General features: G+C 37.8%; 1 protein-coding gene across 2 annotated transcripts in view; it reads right to left on the bottom strand.

The window, feature by feature from the left end:
* Positions 1-4,443: 4,443 nt before the first annotated feature.
* SGO2 (shugoshin 2) overlaps positions 4,444-15,650 on the bottom strand; it is a 48,517-nt gene continuing 37,310 nt past the window's right edge. For both annotated transcript variants that reach the window (XM_047720830.1, XM_047720831.1), the window contains exons 8-9: positions 13,736-13,886; positions 4,444-6,333 (exon numbers count right to left, since the gene is read on the bottom strand). In XM_047720830.1, coding sequence (XP_047576786.1) covers positions 6,318-6,333; positions 13,736-13,886 — 167 coding nt within the window. In that variant the 3' untranslated portion in view covers positions 4,444-6,317. The remainder of the gene's footprint in view (positions 6,334-13,735; positions 13,887-15,650) is intronic.

The raw sequence follows: 15,650 nt of genomic DNA, 5'->3' as shown, positions 1-15,650 counted from the left end.
TATCACTCGGCATCAGGGAAATACAAATCAAAACCACCATGAGATATCACCTCACACCAGTCAGAATGGCTAAAATTAACAAGTCAGGAAATGACAGATGCTGGCGAGGATGCGGAGAAAGGGGAACCCTCCTACACTGTTGGTGGGAATGCAAGCCGGTGCAACCACTCTGGAAAACAGCATGGAGGTTCCTCAAAATGTTGAAAATAGAACTACCCTATGACCCTTCAATTGCACTGCTGGGTATTTACCCTAAAGATACAAACGTAGTGATCCGAAGGGGCACGTGCACCCGAATGTTTATAGCAGCAATGTCTACAATAGCCAAACTATGGAAAGAACCTAGATGTCCATCTACAGACAAATGGATAAAGAAGATGTGGTATATATACACAATGGAATACTATGCAGCCATCAAAAGAAATGAAATCTTGCCATTTGCGACGACGTGGATGGAAGTAGAGGGTATCATGCTTAGCGAAATAAGTCAATCGGAGAAAGACAACTATCATATGATCTCCCTGATATGAGGGAGAGGAGATGCAACATGGGGGGTTGAGGGGGTAGGAGAAGAGTAAATGAAACAAGATGGGATTGGGAGGGAGACAAACCATAAGTGACTCTTAATCTCACAAAACAAACTGAGGGTTGATGGGGGGAGGGGGTTGGGAGAAGGGGGTGGGGTTATGGATATTGGGGAGGGTATGTACTATGGTGAGTGCTGTGAAGTGTGTAAACCTGGCGATTCGCAGACCTGTACCCCTGGGGATAAAAATATATGTTTATAAAGCTGTAAAAAAAAAAAAAAGAAAAGAAAAGAAAAAAGAAAGGATGAATACCCAAGTTTTGTAGCAACATGGACGGGACTGGAAGAGATTATGCTGAGTGAAATAAGTCAAGCAGAGAGAGTCAATTATCATATGGTTTCACTTATTTGTGGAGCATAACAAATAGCATGGAGGACAAGGGGAGATGGAGAGGAGAAGGGAGTTGAGGGAAATTGGAAGGGGAGGTGAACCATGAGAGACTATGGACTCTGAAAAACGATCTGAGAATTTTGAAGGGGTGGGGGGTGGGAGGTTGGGGGCACCAGGTGGTGGGTATTGTAGAGGGCACGGATTGCATGGAGCACTGGGTGTGGTGCAAAAATAATGAATACTGTTATGCTGAAAAAATAAAAAATTAAAAAAAAATGGGCAAAAGACCCGCACACTTCACCAAAGTGAAGCATATGAAAATATGCTCCACACTTGCCATCAAGGAAATGAAAATTAAAACAATGAGAGACCACTACATACCTATCAGAATGGTCAAAATCTGGAATCTTGACAACACCAAATGCTGACACAGATGCACAGAAGCTGGTAGGAATGGTTGGTGACAATGCAAAATGGTTTGGAAGAATGCTTTGAAAGAGTTTGCCATTTCTTGTAAAACCAAACATACTCTTACTGTATGATCCAGCTATCATCCTGACTGGTACTTACCCAAAGGAGCTGGAAATTATGTCCACACAAAATCCTATATGTGGATGTTTATAGCAGCTTTATTCATAATTGCCAAAACTTGGAAACAACCAAGATTTCCTTCAGTGGTTGAATGGATAAATAAACTGTGGTACATCCAAACAATGGAATATTATTCAGCACTAAAAAAGTGAGCTTAAAAAATGATAAAATCACATTCATTTTTAATAATGTCCTTGTTTTCTGGAACAAGACAACCCAGCTTCACCTTATTTATATCCTGTCCCAAACTTGGAATCAGCCATTTCTCCAAAGATCCCTGGTTTCTGTGATGGGAAATAGTATTTAGGAACCACAGCCTAGATGCTAGAAGTACTCATTGCTAGTCAGTCATCATTGTTTCTAGACATTTTTAGTGGAGAGAGCTAGAAAATACATAACTTTTTAAAAAGTGCAAAAAGGATGAGTTCACACTAATATATTTTTTTAAGATTTTATTTATTTGAGAGAGAGAGAGAGAGACAGAGTGAAAGAGCATGAGAGGGGAGGTCAGAGGGAGAAACAGACTTCCCATGTTGCTGGGAGCCTGATGTGGGACTCAATCCCAGGACTCCAGGATCATGACCTGAGCTGAAGGCAGTCGCTTAACCAACTACCCAGGGACTCCACACTAATATTTCTAATTAAAATTTAAGATTGCAGAGTTGATTCTGCAACCAAAGATTCTGAAGTTTCTGAAATCTAATTGCTTTAATCTGTCATTAGATCTATCTCATAATAGCTGCATTGATATTATATATACAATTATATATATATATATATATAATGAGACTAGTAAATGAAAATTTAAGATTTTGTCATAGTTCTTTTTACCCTTAGAGTATACCCTAATAAAGATACAAAGTCAAAATACCTTTTGTAAGATTGGTATCTGTCACCAACTTGATAGTTATTTTCATTCATTTTAGTTGGTTTTCAAGTTAGCTGTCTTCTAGTGATGTTACTTAGGTTGTTCCCTTTTTTCCATTTTTGCTGTTACAGACCATACCACAGTGAAATTTTTCTTTTTTTTTTAAGATTTTATTTATTTATTTGACAGAGAGAGATCACAAGCAGGCAGATCACAAGTAGAGACGGGGTGAAGCAGGCTCCCTGCTGAGCAGAGAGCCCGATGCAGGGCTCGATCCCAGGAACCTGAGATCATGACCTGAGCCAAAAGCAGAGGCTTTAACCCACTGAGCCACCCAGGCGCCCCACAGTGAAATTTTTTTAAAAAGATTTATTTTAGAGAGAGAGAGAGAGAAAGAAAGAATGGGAGGAGGGACACAGGTAGTGGCAGAGAGAATCCCAAACAGACTTCCCGCTAAGCACGGAACCTCACAAGGGCCTTCATCCCAGAACCCTGAGATCATGACCTGAACCAAAATCAATAGTCAGATGCTCACCTAACTGAGCCATCCAGGCGCACCCCCCCCCAAATTTTTGTGTTTTTTTTTCAAGAGAACTTTCACTATAGTTTTCTAAAAGTGAGACTATTGGGTTGTATGACCGTATATTCTTATGTAACTTTGCTGGATATTGTCAAAATCTTTTCTAATAAAGTTTGTATCATTTTGCATTCCCTCCACCAATGTACCAAAGGAACCAGCTGGGTAATAAAAGGAAGAGGCTGGGATATTAGAACCTAGAACCTTGGTGACTGAGGAGAGGGTCCTGCTCAGCCACTGCTTAATACCTAGGGAGCTAGAAAAGGGCTTCTGGGAGTCAGAACTCAGATCTCAAAGACGGCTCGTGGCACAGGTGGCTGGGCCTCCCAGGAGTCTGAAGGAGGCTCCCTGAGGAGGTAGGCCTGAGGCCTGCGAGGGGCCCATCCCAAGTAGTGCTGGTATCTCCACGGGGGCGTATGAGGCCGGTTCTAGGAATGCTAACCCAGCTGGTGACAAACCAGCACCTGAGCCCCGGAAAATCACCATCGCTGAGGGGACGCTGATAGAAAAAGCACACGAACAAGAAGGAGACCGTCCTTTGTCCCTCTTCCTGATTTTGTCTCTTTCTATCACCCCCTGTTGACAGAAGTTTTAAAAGTCAGCTAGCAAAGAGAAAAAAATAAAAAACAACAAACAAACAAACAAACAAACAAACGTGATTTGTAGAGTTCCAGCATCACACAGCAAATTGTGGAGAGGTGGGCTTGGAGGTGAGAGAGAATGGCCAGCACGTGCTAGAAGGTGGAATTTATTCCGTAAAAGTAAGAATGTTTCAGTATCAACAAATCAGGGAATACAGTTTGTTATATTAATACTTCTAAGGAGAATAATCAAATCCCTTTGTGTGGGACTATTATGCTATTATGTTTCAGCTTCAGATCCACATGTCTCACTGCACTATGTTACGGCCAGGCCTTTGCAAAAGCCCATTTTTTCCTTTGCCAGGCTCCCTTTCGGGCTCTGGCAATAGAAGGAGATAAATGCAAGCTGCAAGTATGGAGGAGGAAAAAGAAATTTGCTCCTTCCTGTTCGCTTCTTGTTCCTGTCAGCATCATCACAGAAATGGCTCACCGCCCTGGCAGGAATAATGGACTTCAGAGCAATGGATGGTTCCAGTCTGTAGCGTTTCCACACTCAGACCAGTCTTGTCACCACCCGTCAGGGAAACAGCACTAACCCGTGCATACCTTCCCTAGAGTCCTGGAACTCTTCCTCCAAGCATTTAGGTTTCAATAATTCCATCCTTTTCTTTTCGATCCCCCAGGCCCAGAGGTACCTCCTGTAGTTACTTCCTCTATGACATTCCAGGCGTCCCTTCTGCCTTTTCAGTTCTTGTTTAGTTCTGTACTATATGGCTAACAACTTATAAAATAATTGTGGTTTCTATCTCTCGGCTGGACCCTGACTCATACAATCTCTCTCTGTACCAAAAGTCACTTGACAAAAATTCAACACTCATTCATGATTTTTTTAAAAAGCACTCAATAAAATAATTGATAGACAATACTTTAATGTGATTATAAATTACACATAACCAGCTCAAAACTCAGCATCTTACTTATTAGGGTAAAACCAGAGGCATTTCCATGAAAATCAGAACAATACAAGGATATCTATTCTTTTTACTACGATTTAACATTTTACTTAAGGTAGTAAGCGGCAGTACAATTAATTAGACAAAAGAAAGCAATGAGATGCGTAAGATTTGGAAGGGGAAAAAAAAGAGGTAAAGTTAACTTAGTTTTCAGGACATATGTCTGGAAAATACTACAATGAATGTTCAGTATTTAACATACAGAAATCAATAATGAACATATATATGCAAATAATTAGAAGAGAGAATCAAAGGAAAGATCCCATTTATATTACCAAGAAAAAAATAAAATACTTAGGTGTAAATTTATTAAGAAATATGTAAAAGCTCTGGGAGGGAAACCTTGATACTCCCCCTAAAGTCAATGGATATGGTAGTGGGGCATAAACAGATACACAGATGAATACAACAGAAAATTGAGAAATAAATTTAAGTGCACATGGAAATACAACATAAAAAAGGGTGGCATTTCAAATCAGTACTAGAAAACATGGACCTTCTCATTAATGGGGGAGTCATTTGGAAAAAGGTCAAAATTGCATCCATATCTCATACGGTAGAAAAAAACCCACATGAATCAGAAATTCAAATGTAAAACAAAATGAAACCATGGGTAACTGTCTTTATAACCTGGAAGGAGGAAAATTCTTTATTGTTACTAAATTCCACCAGCAATAAAAGGTTAATAAATTTGACTACATGAACTGAAAAATAATTTACATGGGAAGGGGAAAAAAAAGAAAAATCTCATAGAAAGGAGGAAGAATAGAAATAAGCAGGAGGGACAAAAATATAATACTGGAGACTGACTCTAGGAGGTCCATAGTCCCCAAGTAACAGGTGTATAGGAAAGAGAACAAAGACTGTCAGGGTGCCAAGCTCCTAATCATTGTGTAAACTATTCCTTTAATAAGGTCTCCATTCAACCGGCATCGTTATGAGTAAATTCCGTGGGACTCTGTATTCCTATAGCAGTTCTTCAGAGTTTGGTCCTAGGACAGTCTGCCCCAGAATGATCTGAAGTGTTTGTTAAAAACACTGAGTCTGCCCTTTTATTGTCAATTATTCCCTAAGCAAGCTTTTCCATCCAGGCAGAATAGAATTTGACTTGCCCGTGAATACAATAAGCTATGTTCACTGATCTCAGACATTCAAAGGATTTATTACTTTCTACTACTAGTATAGTAAGGGTTCTTTAAAATAGTTATAAAAACCAAATTTAAAAGAACCTGAAATGTTAATCCCCTCAGCCAAGTCATCAGATTACACAGAATGGAAAAAATACAGAAACTGACATCTAACAGGTAAAACTGAGAGTATAAGAATGAAGGGAGACAGAAAACTGGCCAAGGCAAAAGGCAACTTTTAAAATCTAGGTGATCAAATATATTGGATGGTTTTAAAAATAAAACAAAACAAGATAGCTTGGTATGCAACAAGATAACCAATGCAAAAATATTTACAACACATTTTATTTGGTTAAAAGGTTAACAGCTTTTGCTTAGTTAAAGGCTGTTAGGTTGAAGAAGTTTGCAAAAACAGGAATGTAAGTCATAGGATGACCAAAACGATTTTAGAAGTTTAATATTATAAAACAGCTATTTGACACTCATATATGTAAACATAAGAATAGATAAATTAATACTCATGGAAAGGTAGAGGGGGGAATCCTTCATCACGCATTTCATCTTTTGGATCCTTGTTACATCCCTGTTTTGACTTGGTATGGTTTCAGAATTCAAAAAAAAACCCAGAATTCATAAGTTCACCTCATCTTCTCATCTTCCTGCAAAGTAAAAAAAAAAAAAAACAGAAGATGAACAATATTAACAATTCGAAGCTGATGCTTTTGCTATGAAGCATGGAGAAGAAAACTCCTGTATCATACGTCTGGAGTATTCTATAGCAGGAATTATAAAATTAGGCTTAAGAAAAATTGACCAACTTAGATTTCACACATTACCTGTTTGTATGTATTTCCTTTTTACTATGAATCTCAGCATACATAGAAGAATATATGAAAATGTACAACTTAAAACAATAAATAAATGTTGACGTACATACCACCCAGGTTAAGAAAGAAAATGTTACCACACCTCAGAAGCCTCCGGTGTGTCCCTGTCTAATCACATCCTGTCGTCCCCCAAGAAGTAACCACTATCCTGAGCTGTGTTCATCTTTTCCTTGCTTGTCTTCACATTAAAGGTGTTTTTTCCAACATATTTATTCACTTCCAAGTCTCTCCTCCATTGAAACATTAAACATTCCTATTTCACATTCTGTATCGAATTCTGCTCTCAGTTGTTTCTGCTGGTAGCTGGTTCCCTTGTGTATGTAGTGTTTAGGGTGAGCTGACTGTTTATTTCCCTTGGAAAATTTGTTGAGGACTGAGATGAGGGAGGGCGCTGGAAAATATGTGCATTTGCTACTGAAGGACGACAGGGGGCACTACAAGTCATGGACTAATACTAAATCCTCAGCTTGAGGTTTTCTGTGACTTCCAGATATTGTGAATTCCAGCTGCAATGCACTAGAGTTTGATTCTGGTTACGAATTCTCGGAAGATTTTTTTCCTCCTCAGCTCAGTACTAGAGTTATTTCCTGGGGCTTAAAAAAGCCGGTGGGAAGGTTATTTTTCGTTTGCTCTCCTACTGAGAGAGTAGCTCCACTTTATTAAAGGTGATCTACTATTAGATTTTTCATTTTAGCTAAACCCGAGGATATGCCTTCTGTCCCCACCCCCATAACGCTGTAAATCCAACACTTAGGTTCACCTAGTTTGGTAAATATGTTTGGGCAAAAGCCAGTCTGAGTCTACCTACCTTTCTGGGTTCCTGCTCTCTGAGGGGAGCTTGCTTTCTTCTTGTCTAGCTAATAGATATGTCCAAGGCAGTTTTTGGTTTAGCTTTTAGCTTAGTTTTGGTTTGGCTTTTGTTTTTTAATATTTTACCTAGTAATTTCATTTTATTTTTAGTTTGATCATGCATCGGATATATCATCTTGGAAGAAGTGGAGCTGTATTTATTCTCTACATGATACCTGTTTTTTAGATGACACACATACACATGGTCCTCAATTACAAAGGTATAAATGGTAAATAGTGAGTGAGGTCTCTTTCCATCCTCTGTACTCCTCTCCAGAGCCAATGATACCACTGCCTTGAGTAATTAGATAGGGTTTAATTAATTCTTTTAGAAGAGCTACCTACTCTAAATACAGCAAAATGCTGTAATGAAATAGTATTCTATTTTAGTTTAGATCTATTGGGTGTATAGATTACTTGCTAAATGGTTTAGTTGGTAAAGTTTTTAAAAGCAAATATCACAATGAAATTAGTATAAATACCAAGAAGGATGACAACCCAGCTGCCTTTACTTTTTTTTTTTTAAATTTTTTTGGATGGCATCCAGCAGATACATCACAGCTTCTGATAAGCCCCCAGTGAGAGGAGATCCTGAAGGATGCTGCTTGTGATGTGTTATAGAATGATCACCTCAGGCATTGAGGATATGAGTGGAAGAAGTTAACAAGAAGGTAATACAAATGTTTTTTTTTTTTTTTTTTAGATTTTATTTTATTTATTTGTCATAGAGAGAGAAGCGAGAGTGAGCACAGGCAGACAGAGTGGCAGGCAGAGGCAGAGGGAGAAGCAGGCTCCCTGCCAAGCAAGGAGCCCGATGTGGGACTCGATCCCAGGACGCTGGGATCATGACCTGAGCCGAAGGCAGCTGCTTAACCAACTGAGCCACCCAGGCGTCCCAATACAAATGTATTTTTTAAAGTCTTTATCTTTTAAGTCCCAAAGCACTGAATATGACAAAGGGGGCCATTTTAAATAGTAAAAGTCCTAATCTACAATGATTATATGGTAATATATATAGTAATCACTACTATTACCATAGGAGTACATAGTAATTAAGATATTTATGTACCAAATAGCATAGCAACTACCTTTATGAAGCAAAAACTACAGGAGATGCACGGAGACAGAAAGGAAACAATAGTAAGAGATTCTGATATTCAATTCTCTCAGTGCAAGACAGACGAAGTGGGCAAAAAATAAGGAGATACAAGATCTAAAGGAGGGGGGTTAATCTTATGAATATATGTCAACTCTATACTCTGATAAAAGAGGGTACATATTCTTCTCAAGTACTCACAGCATAGTTACAAAAGCAAATCCAACAGTACATTATGAAAAACATATACCATGACCAAGTAAGATTTATTCCAGGAATGCAAGTTTGGTTCAATATTAGAAAACCTATTATTGGGGCACCTGGGTGGCTCAGTGAGTTAAGGCCTGTGCCTTTGGCTCAGGTCAGGGTCCTGGGATGGAGCCCCACATCGGGCCCTCTGCTCAGCAGGGAGCCTGCTTCCCTCCCTCTCTCTCTGCCTGCTTCTCTGCCTACTTGTGATCTCTGTCAAATAAATAAAATCTTAAAAAAAAAAAAGAAAGAAAGAAATAAAACCTATTATCATACATCATGACTCTGAGAGCAGATTCTCCCACAGTAAGGCCTCCATATGAGAGCCATCTCGGACAACATCTTCAATAATTAGTTTTGTAAGACACTAAGTAGAGCACCTAATTCAGTGCTCTAGTCCAGATTCCTGGCCCACAGAAACAGAGAGATAAGAAATTTATAGTGAGAGGCACCTGGGTGGCTCAGTGGGTTAAGCCTCTGCCTTCGGCTCAGGTCATGGTCGCAGGGTCCTGGGATCAAGCCCTACATCGGGCTCTCTGCTCAGTGGGGAGCCTGCTTCCTCTCTCTCTGCCTGCCTCTCTGCCTACTTGTGATCTCTCTCTTTCTGACAGATAAATAATAAAAAAATTAAAAAAAAAAGAAATTTATAGTAAAAAAAACACAGCAGACACTATTGTAATCAACCGATCAAAGTTAACATTACTGAGACATACTGACAGGACAAACCCCCTAACTGATGCAATGAAAAGGACATACAATTTCTGCAGAATTCTTGCAAAAATGCTTAACTGCATTATAATCATGAGAAAACATCAGACAAACCAAACTGAGGGACAGTCTACAAAATAACTGACCAATAGTCTTCAAAAGTGTGAAAGTCATAACAGGAAAGGAAGGAATGAGGAACTGTCATAGGCTGGAGGCGGCTAAGGAGAAACTTTATCTAAACAGCGAAGGATGTTAATGGACATCCAGGAGGGTTTAGTTGATAGTAATGTACCAATGCTAATTTTCTAATTTTGATCATTGTACTGTGGATAAGGTGTTAAAATTAGGGAAAGCAAGAGAAGGAAACATTGTACTATTTTTATAACTCTTTGGTAAGTCTAAAATTAGTTTAAAATAAGAAAGTTTAATTTGCAACTAAAAAAAAGACAACTCAATTGAAAAAAGGGGAAAAGATCTGAATAGATTTTTTTTTCTTTTAAAATTTTTTTAAAGTAGGCTGCTTGCCAGCATGAAGCCCAATGTAGAACTTGAACTCACAACCCTGAGATCATGACCTGAGTTGAGATTAAGAGAATTATTATATGATCTCACTCATTTGTGGAATTTAAGAAACAAAACAGAGGATCATAGGGGAAGGGAGGGAAAAATAAAACAAGATGAAATCAGAGAGGGAGACAAACCATAAGAGACCTTTAATCACAGGAAACAAACTGAGGGTTGCTGGAGGGGAGAGGGGTGGGGGGGATGGTGTAACTGGGTGAGAGACATTGAGGAGCACAAGTGATGTAATGAGCACTGGGTATATAAGACTGATGAATCACCAAACTCTACCTCTGAAATTAATAATATACTATATGTTTATTAAATTTAAAATTAAAAAAAACCCAAATTAAAAAAAACAAGTGGAGGAAAAAAGAGCAAGGAAACAACTTTTCTATGATTACAACTTCGGATGTGCTTCATCTTAAATTGTGCTTGATACTCAATCCACAGTGCTTGGAATAATTGCGTGTTTAATTTTTCCCTCTGCCAAAAATGATATTGAGGTACTGTGGCCCTTTTACATAACCCAATAATTTTCTGTAATGTGAATAATTTCACCCTCTAGTTTATTTGTGTTCAGTGTAGATATTTGAGAACTCATGTTAATTATTAAGTTTAATAATATAAACAGCTAATCCATGTGGTCCATGCTACAGCTCTAGAGAAAAAAAAGAATGGGACACCTAACTGACTGAGCCACCCAGCTGACCCTGAATACACTTTTCTTTGATGAAGATAAAGAAGTGGCCAAAAGGGACATGAAAACACATTCAGTATCATCAGTCAACAGAGAAACACATATATAAATCAAAACCTTAATACGATACTACTTTACGCCCACTACTATGGTTAGAATTATCAAAAAGCCAAATGACAAAAGTGCGTTGGCAAGGAAACGGGAGAAATCAGAACCCCCATACATCATTGGTGGTGATATAAAATGGTGCGGCAGCTTCGGAAAATAGTCTATATAATAGTCAAATGATTAAACAGAGTTACTACATGACTCAGGAATTCCACAAGTAGGCATATATCCAAGAGAAAGAAAACATATGGAGACACATATTTCAAGACTTTCAAATGATATTTATAGCAGCATTATTCATAATAACCAAAAGATGGAAACAACCAAATGTCTGTCAACAAGTGGATAAACAAAATGTGGTATTATCTATATGACAGAGTATTATTTGGTCCTAAAAAAAATGAAATACTGACAAATACTATGACATAGTATGACAAGGGAAAAACCCAGAAACATGCTAAGCGCAAGAAGAGAGTCACAAAGACCACATATTACACGTTTCCATTCATATGAAAAATCCAGAAGAGGGAAGCCTATTGAGATACGAATTAGGTGAACGGTTGCCTAGGGCTGGGGGTAAAGAAATGTTCTAAAATTGACTGTGATGATGATATGCATATCTGTGAATATACTAAAAAAACACTGAATTGTATACTTTAAATGATGAGATGTATGGTATGTGAAATTATAGCTTGACTAAATTGTTTTTTTTTTTAAAAACTGCTTGATTCTTTTTTTCTTTTACCCTCCCTTGTATTGTTACAATGTATTGGTTATTGGGTTTTTTTTTTTTTAAAGACTTTATTTTTTTAGAGCAGTTTCAGGTTTATAATAATATTGAGAGGAAGGTAGAGATTTCCCATATGCCCTCTGCCCTTACCTATGCATAGCTGTCCCCACTGTTAACATTACTCATAAACATTGTATATACCTTATCAATGATGAATCTGCACTAACATATCATAATGTTAGTTGAAACCTACAGTCTATCTTAGGGTTCCCTTTTGGTGTTATACATTTTAAGGGTTTGGACAAACATATAATGATATCTATCATTAGAGTATCATACAGAGTATTTTCAGTGCCCTAAAAATCCTCTGTGCTCCACCTATTCATCTGTCTCCCCGCCCTCCGCCCCCGACAACCACTGATCTTTTTTTTTTACTGCCTTCATAGCTTTGCATCTTCAAGAATGTCATATAGTGGGAATTATACAGTAAGTAGCCTTCTCAGATTGACTTCTTTCACTTAGTAAAATGCATTTATGGCTCTTCCTTGTCTTTTTATGGCTTGATACCTCATTTCTTTTTAGCACTGGGTAATATTCCACTGTCTAGATATTCCTCTAACAGCTTATTCCTCCATTTACCTACTGAAGGACATCTTGGTTGCTTCCTAGTTTTGGCAATGTGAACAAAGCTGCCATAAATATCCATGTGCAGATTTTTGTGTGGACATAAGTTTTCAACCCCTTTGGGTAAATACCAAGGAATGTGATTGCAGGATCATACAGAAAGAGTGTACATTAAGTTTTCTAAGAAACCACCAAGCTGTCTTGCAAAACAGCTGTACCCTTTGCCTTTCCCACCAGCAGTGAACGAAAGCTTTTGTTCCACACCTGTTATTGTTTCAAAATACCTGTGAGAACCATCGATGCCTTTCATTTTATAAAAGAAGAAAATACAGAAACATTGCAAAGGATGAGAAAATTTAAGGATAGTTTTCTCTGTCTTTTTGAAAATATGATCCCAAATGTGATTGGGTTCTGCAAAATAGGCTACTTTATTTATCCTTTTAAAAAAGTGAGATTTTCCACAAAACACATGTAAAAGGCGTTTGGACATTTGTTGAGATAATTAAGGGAATTTGAATAGGGATTGGCTGTTAGATGACAGTAAGAAATTGCTGCTAATTCCTATAGATAATTGCCGTGATCATTATTATCTAGCTTGTTAAAAGTTCCTTTTTAAAAAGAGATATATACAGAAGTGTTTTTGGGATTAAATGACCTAGTATTAGGAATTTGCTTTAAAACTACTACAACAAAAAAGGATAGATGAAATAAATAAGGCAAAATACTGATAACAATTAAAGCTGAAGAATGGTGGATAAGTACAGGGAGTACTAGCTTCCCTTTGTTGGGGTATGTTTTATATATTTTTAAAAAGATTTATTTATTTATTTATTTATTTGACATAGAGATGGAGAGAGCAGGGTAGGCATAGGGAGAAGCAAGCTCCACACTAAGCAGGGATCCCAGGACCTGGGATCACGACCTGAGCTGAAGGTAGATGCTTAACCAACTGAGCCACCCACGTGCCCCTATTTATTTTAGAGACAGAGCGAGAGAGCGAGAGCGAGAGAGAGACAACATGTGCACAAATGAGGGTGGGTAGGGCAGAGAGGGAGAGAGAGAATCTCAAGCAGAGTCCCTGCTGAGCACGGAACCCAACTCAGAGCTTGATCTCACGACCCTGAGATCATGACCTGAGCCAAAATCAAGAGTTGGATGCTTAACTGACACAGCCACCCATATGCCCTATGTTTTAAATTTTAAAAAATGAAAGAAAAAGACTATTACTCTGTAAGGCTAAAGAATAAATAAGCCACTTGGAATTCCTCTAGGGAATAAGGTAGAACACAAATGAAAATAACAGACATGGAAATAGTGATTTGCAAATCATAAGCAACAGGTTTTTTTGGTTTTTTTTTTTTACAAAGTCTGTTCAAAGAATAAAAGAAGACATTTCTTCGACTCTTACCCATATCATACTGTGATTATTACATCAAAAATATATTGATATTTAAAAGTGTTCAAATACTAATTCAGACAGGAATTTCTTTTAAAGCATGTAGTTTATAATATCACACTGAGATGGATTGAATATCACTGAAATACTTACCTTTTGAGATTTGGCTCCTTTAAATCGAGAGGAGTACACCTTCTTTTTCGGCTTGGTAATTCTAAGGATGGGTTTTCTGACTTATTTTCAGCTTTAGCAGTGTTATTTGAAAGAAAACTGGTATTTGTCAAGTCCTGTAGTGTTCTAATACCTGCAAAGAATAATTTTCACAAATATTTATATATAAGAAAAGGGACATCCTCATATGGAAATAGATATGGGATATTTAGTGGTTTGCAAATTACTGGCGACAACTTTTTAAACTTAGCAATAATCAAGTTATAATTTTAAATATTACAATGATAGCACTGAAATTATTTGTGAGTCAGTTTTTTCCCCAGCAATGAAGGGAAAATAGACTTAAAATTTGAAACAAACTACCAAAGTAGACCATAACATTTTTATTCTGAAATCACATATAGGCTGCTAAAAATTCTCCACAGGTCAACTCTACTCACAGAATCATACAAATTACCATACATTCATTCAACATTTGTATCACTTGCTTACTCCGTGAAAAGTACCATGAAGAACACAGAGATGCAAGACGGCTCACCAGTCTTCTATCATGGACTGTCAATCTAGATTTTTGTACTTTTTTTTGTTTTTGTATTCGTTTTACTTGGAATAGCCTTACTCATCAAAATCCTAGTGTTCTCCAACTTGAAAAGATATCTGTACCCTCATGTTCATAGCAGCATTATGGATAACAGCCAAGACATAGAAACAACCAAAGTGTCCGTTGATGGATGAATGGATAAAGTTGTGGGGGGTGTGTGCATGTATGTTAATATTATTTGCATATTATTCAGCTATAAAAAAATGAGGAAATCCTACCATCTGAGATAACATATATGGACCTTGAAGGAATTATGCTAAGTGAAATAAGTCACACACAGAAAAACAAATAGAGTAGGATCTCACAACAGGAATTAAAAAAATAATAATAATAAAGCAAAAAACCAAAAACCCAAACCCAGCAAGAGATCAGACTTGTGGTTACCAGAGGTGGTGGAGGGTGGACAGAGGGGGAAAGAGAGGAAGGTAGTCAAGAGGTGTAACTTCCAGTTATAAGATAAATAAGTACTAAGGATACAATGTACAGCCTGATGACTATAGCCAACACTGCTGTGCGGTATGTAAGAGGGGAGAGGGGGCGCCTGGGTGGCTCAGTTGGTTGGGCATCCAACTCTTGATTTTGGCTCAGGTCGTGATCTCAGGATTGTGAAATCAGGCCCTGCACTGGGCTCTGCACTGGGCATGGAGCCTGCTTAAGATTCCCTCTCCCTCTGCTTCTCAATCCCATCCACCCTCTCCAAAAAGAAACAAAAGAAAGTTAAGAGAGTAAACCCTAAGAGTTCTAATCACAGAGAGAAAACTTTTCTTTTTTCTTCTTTCTTTCTGTTTACTGTATCCATTTGACATGATGGATGGGAGCCGAACCTACCGTGGTAACCATTTCACAGAACACGTAAAGCCAACCATCATGCTGTGTGCCTTAGAGTTATACAGTGATGTCAATTATTTCTCAATAAAATGGGAAAAAATTTCTAGTATTCTATATACATATATATTCAATTGTTAGTCTCCCAGTAGAAAACTTTGATTGATATGGGAATGTCCAATGTCACAAAATTTCTAATAATGAAGGACCATCCTTAGGATCCAATGTTTAAGGGGGAAAAATGGGATAACTAATGTTATATATAGCATGACTTCAGGTATAGACTTTTAAATTCCATAGAGTCAACTCTGTATGCACATGCCAGAATGCTGACTGCAGTTCTTCTGGGTGACTGTTTTTCCTCCTATTTTTTGATTTTCTACTTTCAATTTTCTGCAATGAGTATTCTTTTAAATAGCTGGGGGAAAACATAAAGTAAACATTAAAGATAGGGGTGCCTGGGTGGCTCAG

Source organism: Lutra lutra, chromosome 3 (genome assembly GCF_902655055.1).
Source record: "Lutra lutra chromosome 3, mLutLut1.2, whole genome shotgun sequence".
NCBI lineage: Eukaryota > Metazoa > Chordata > Mammalia > Carnivora > Mustelidae > Lutra > Lutra lutra.
Note: the sequence above shows the minus strand (reverse complement) of the source record. Positions and strands in the feature narration are given on the sequence as shown.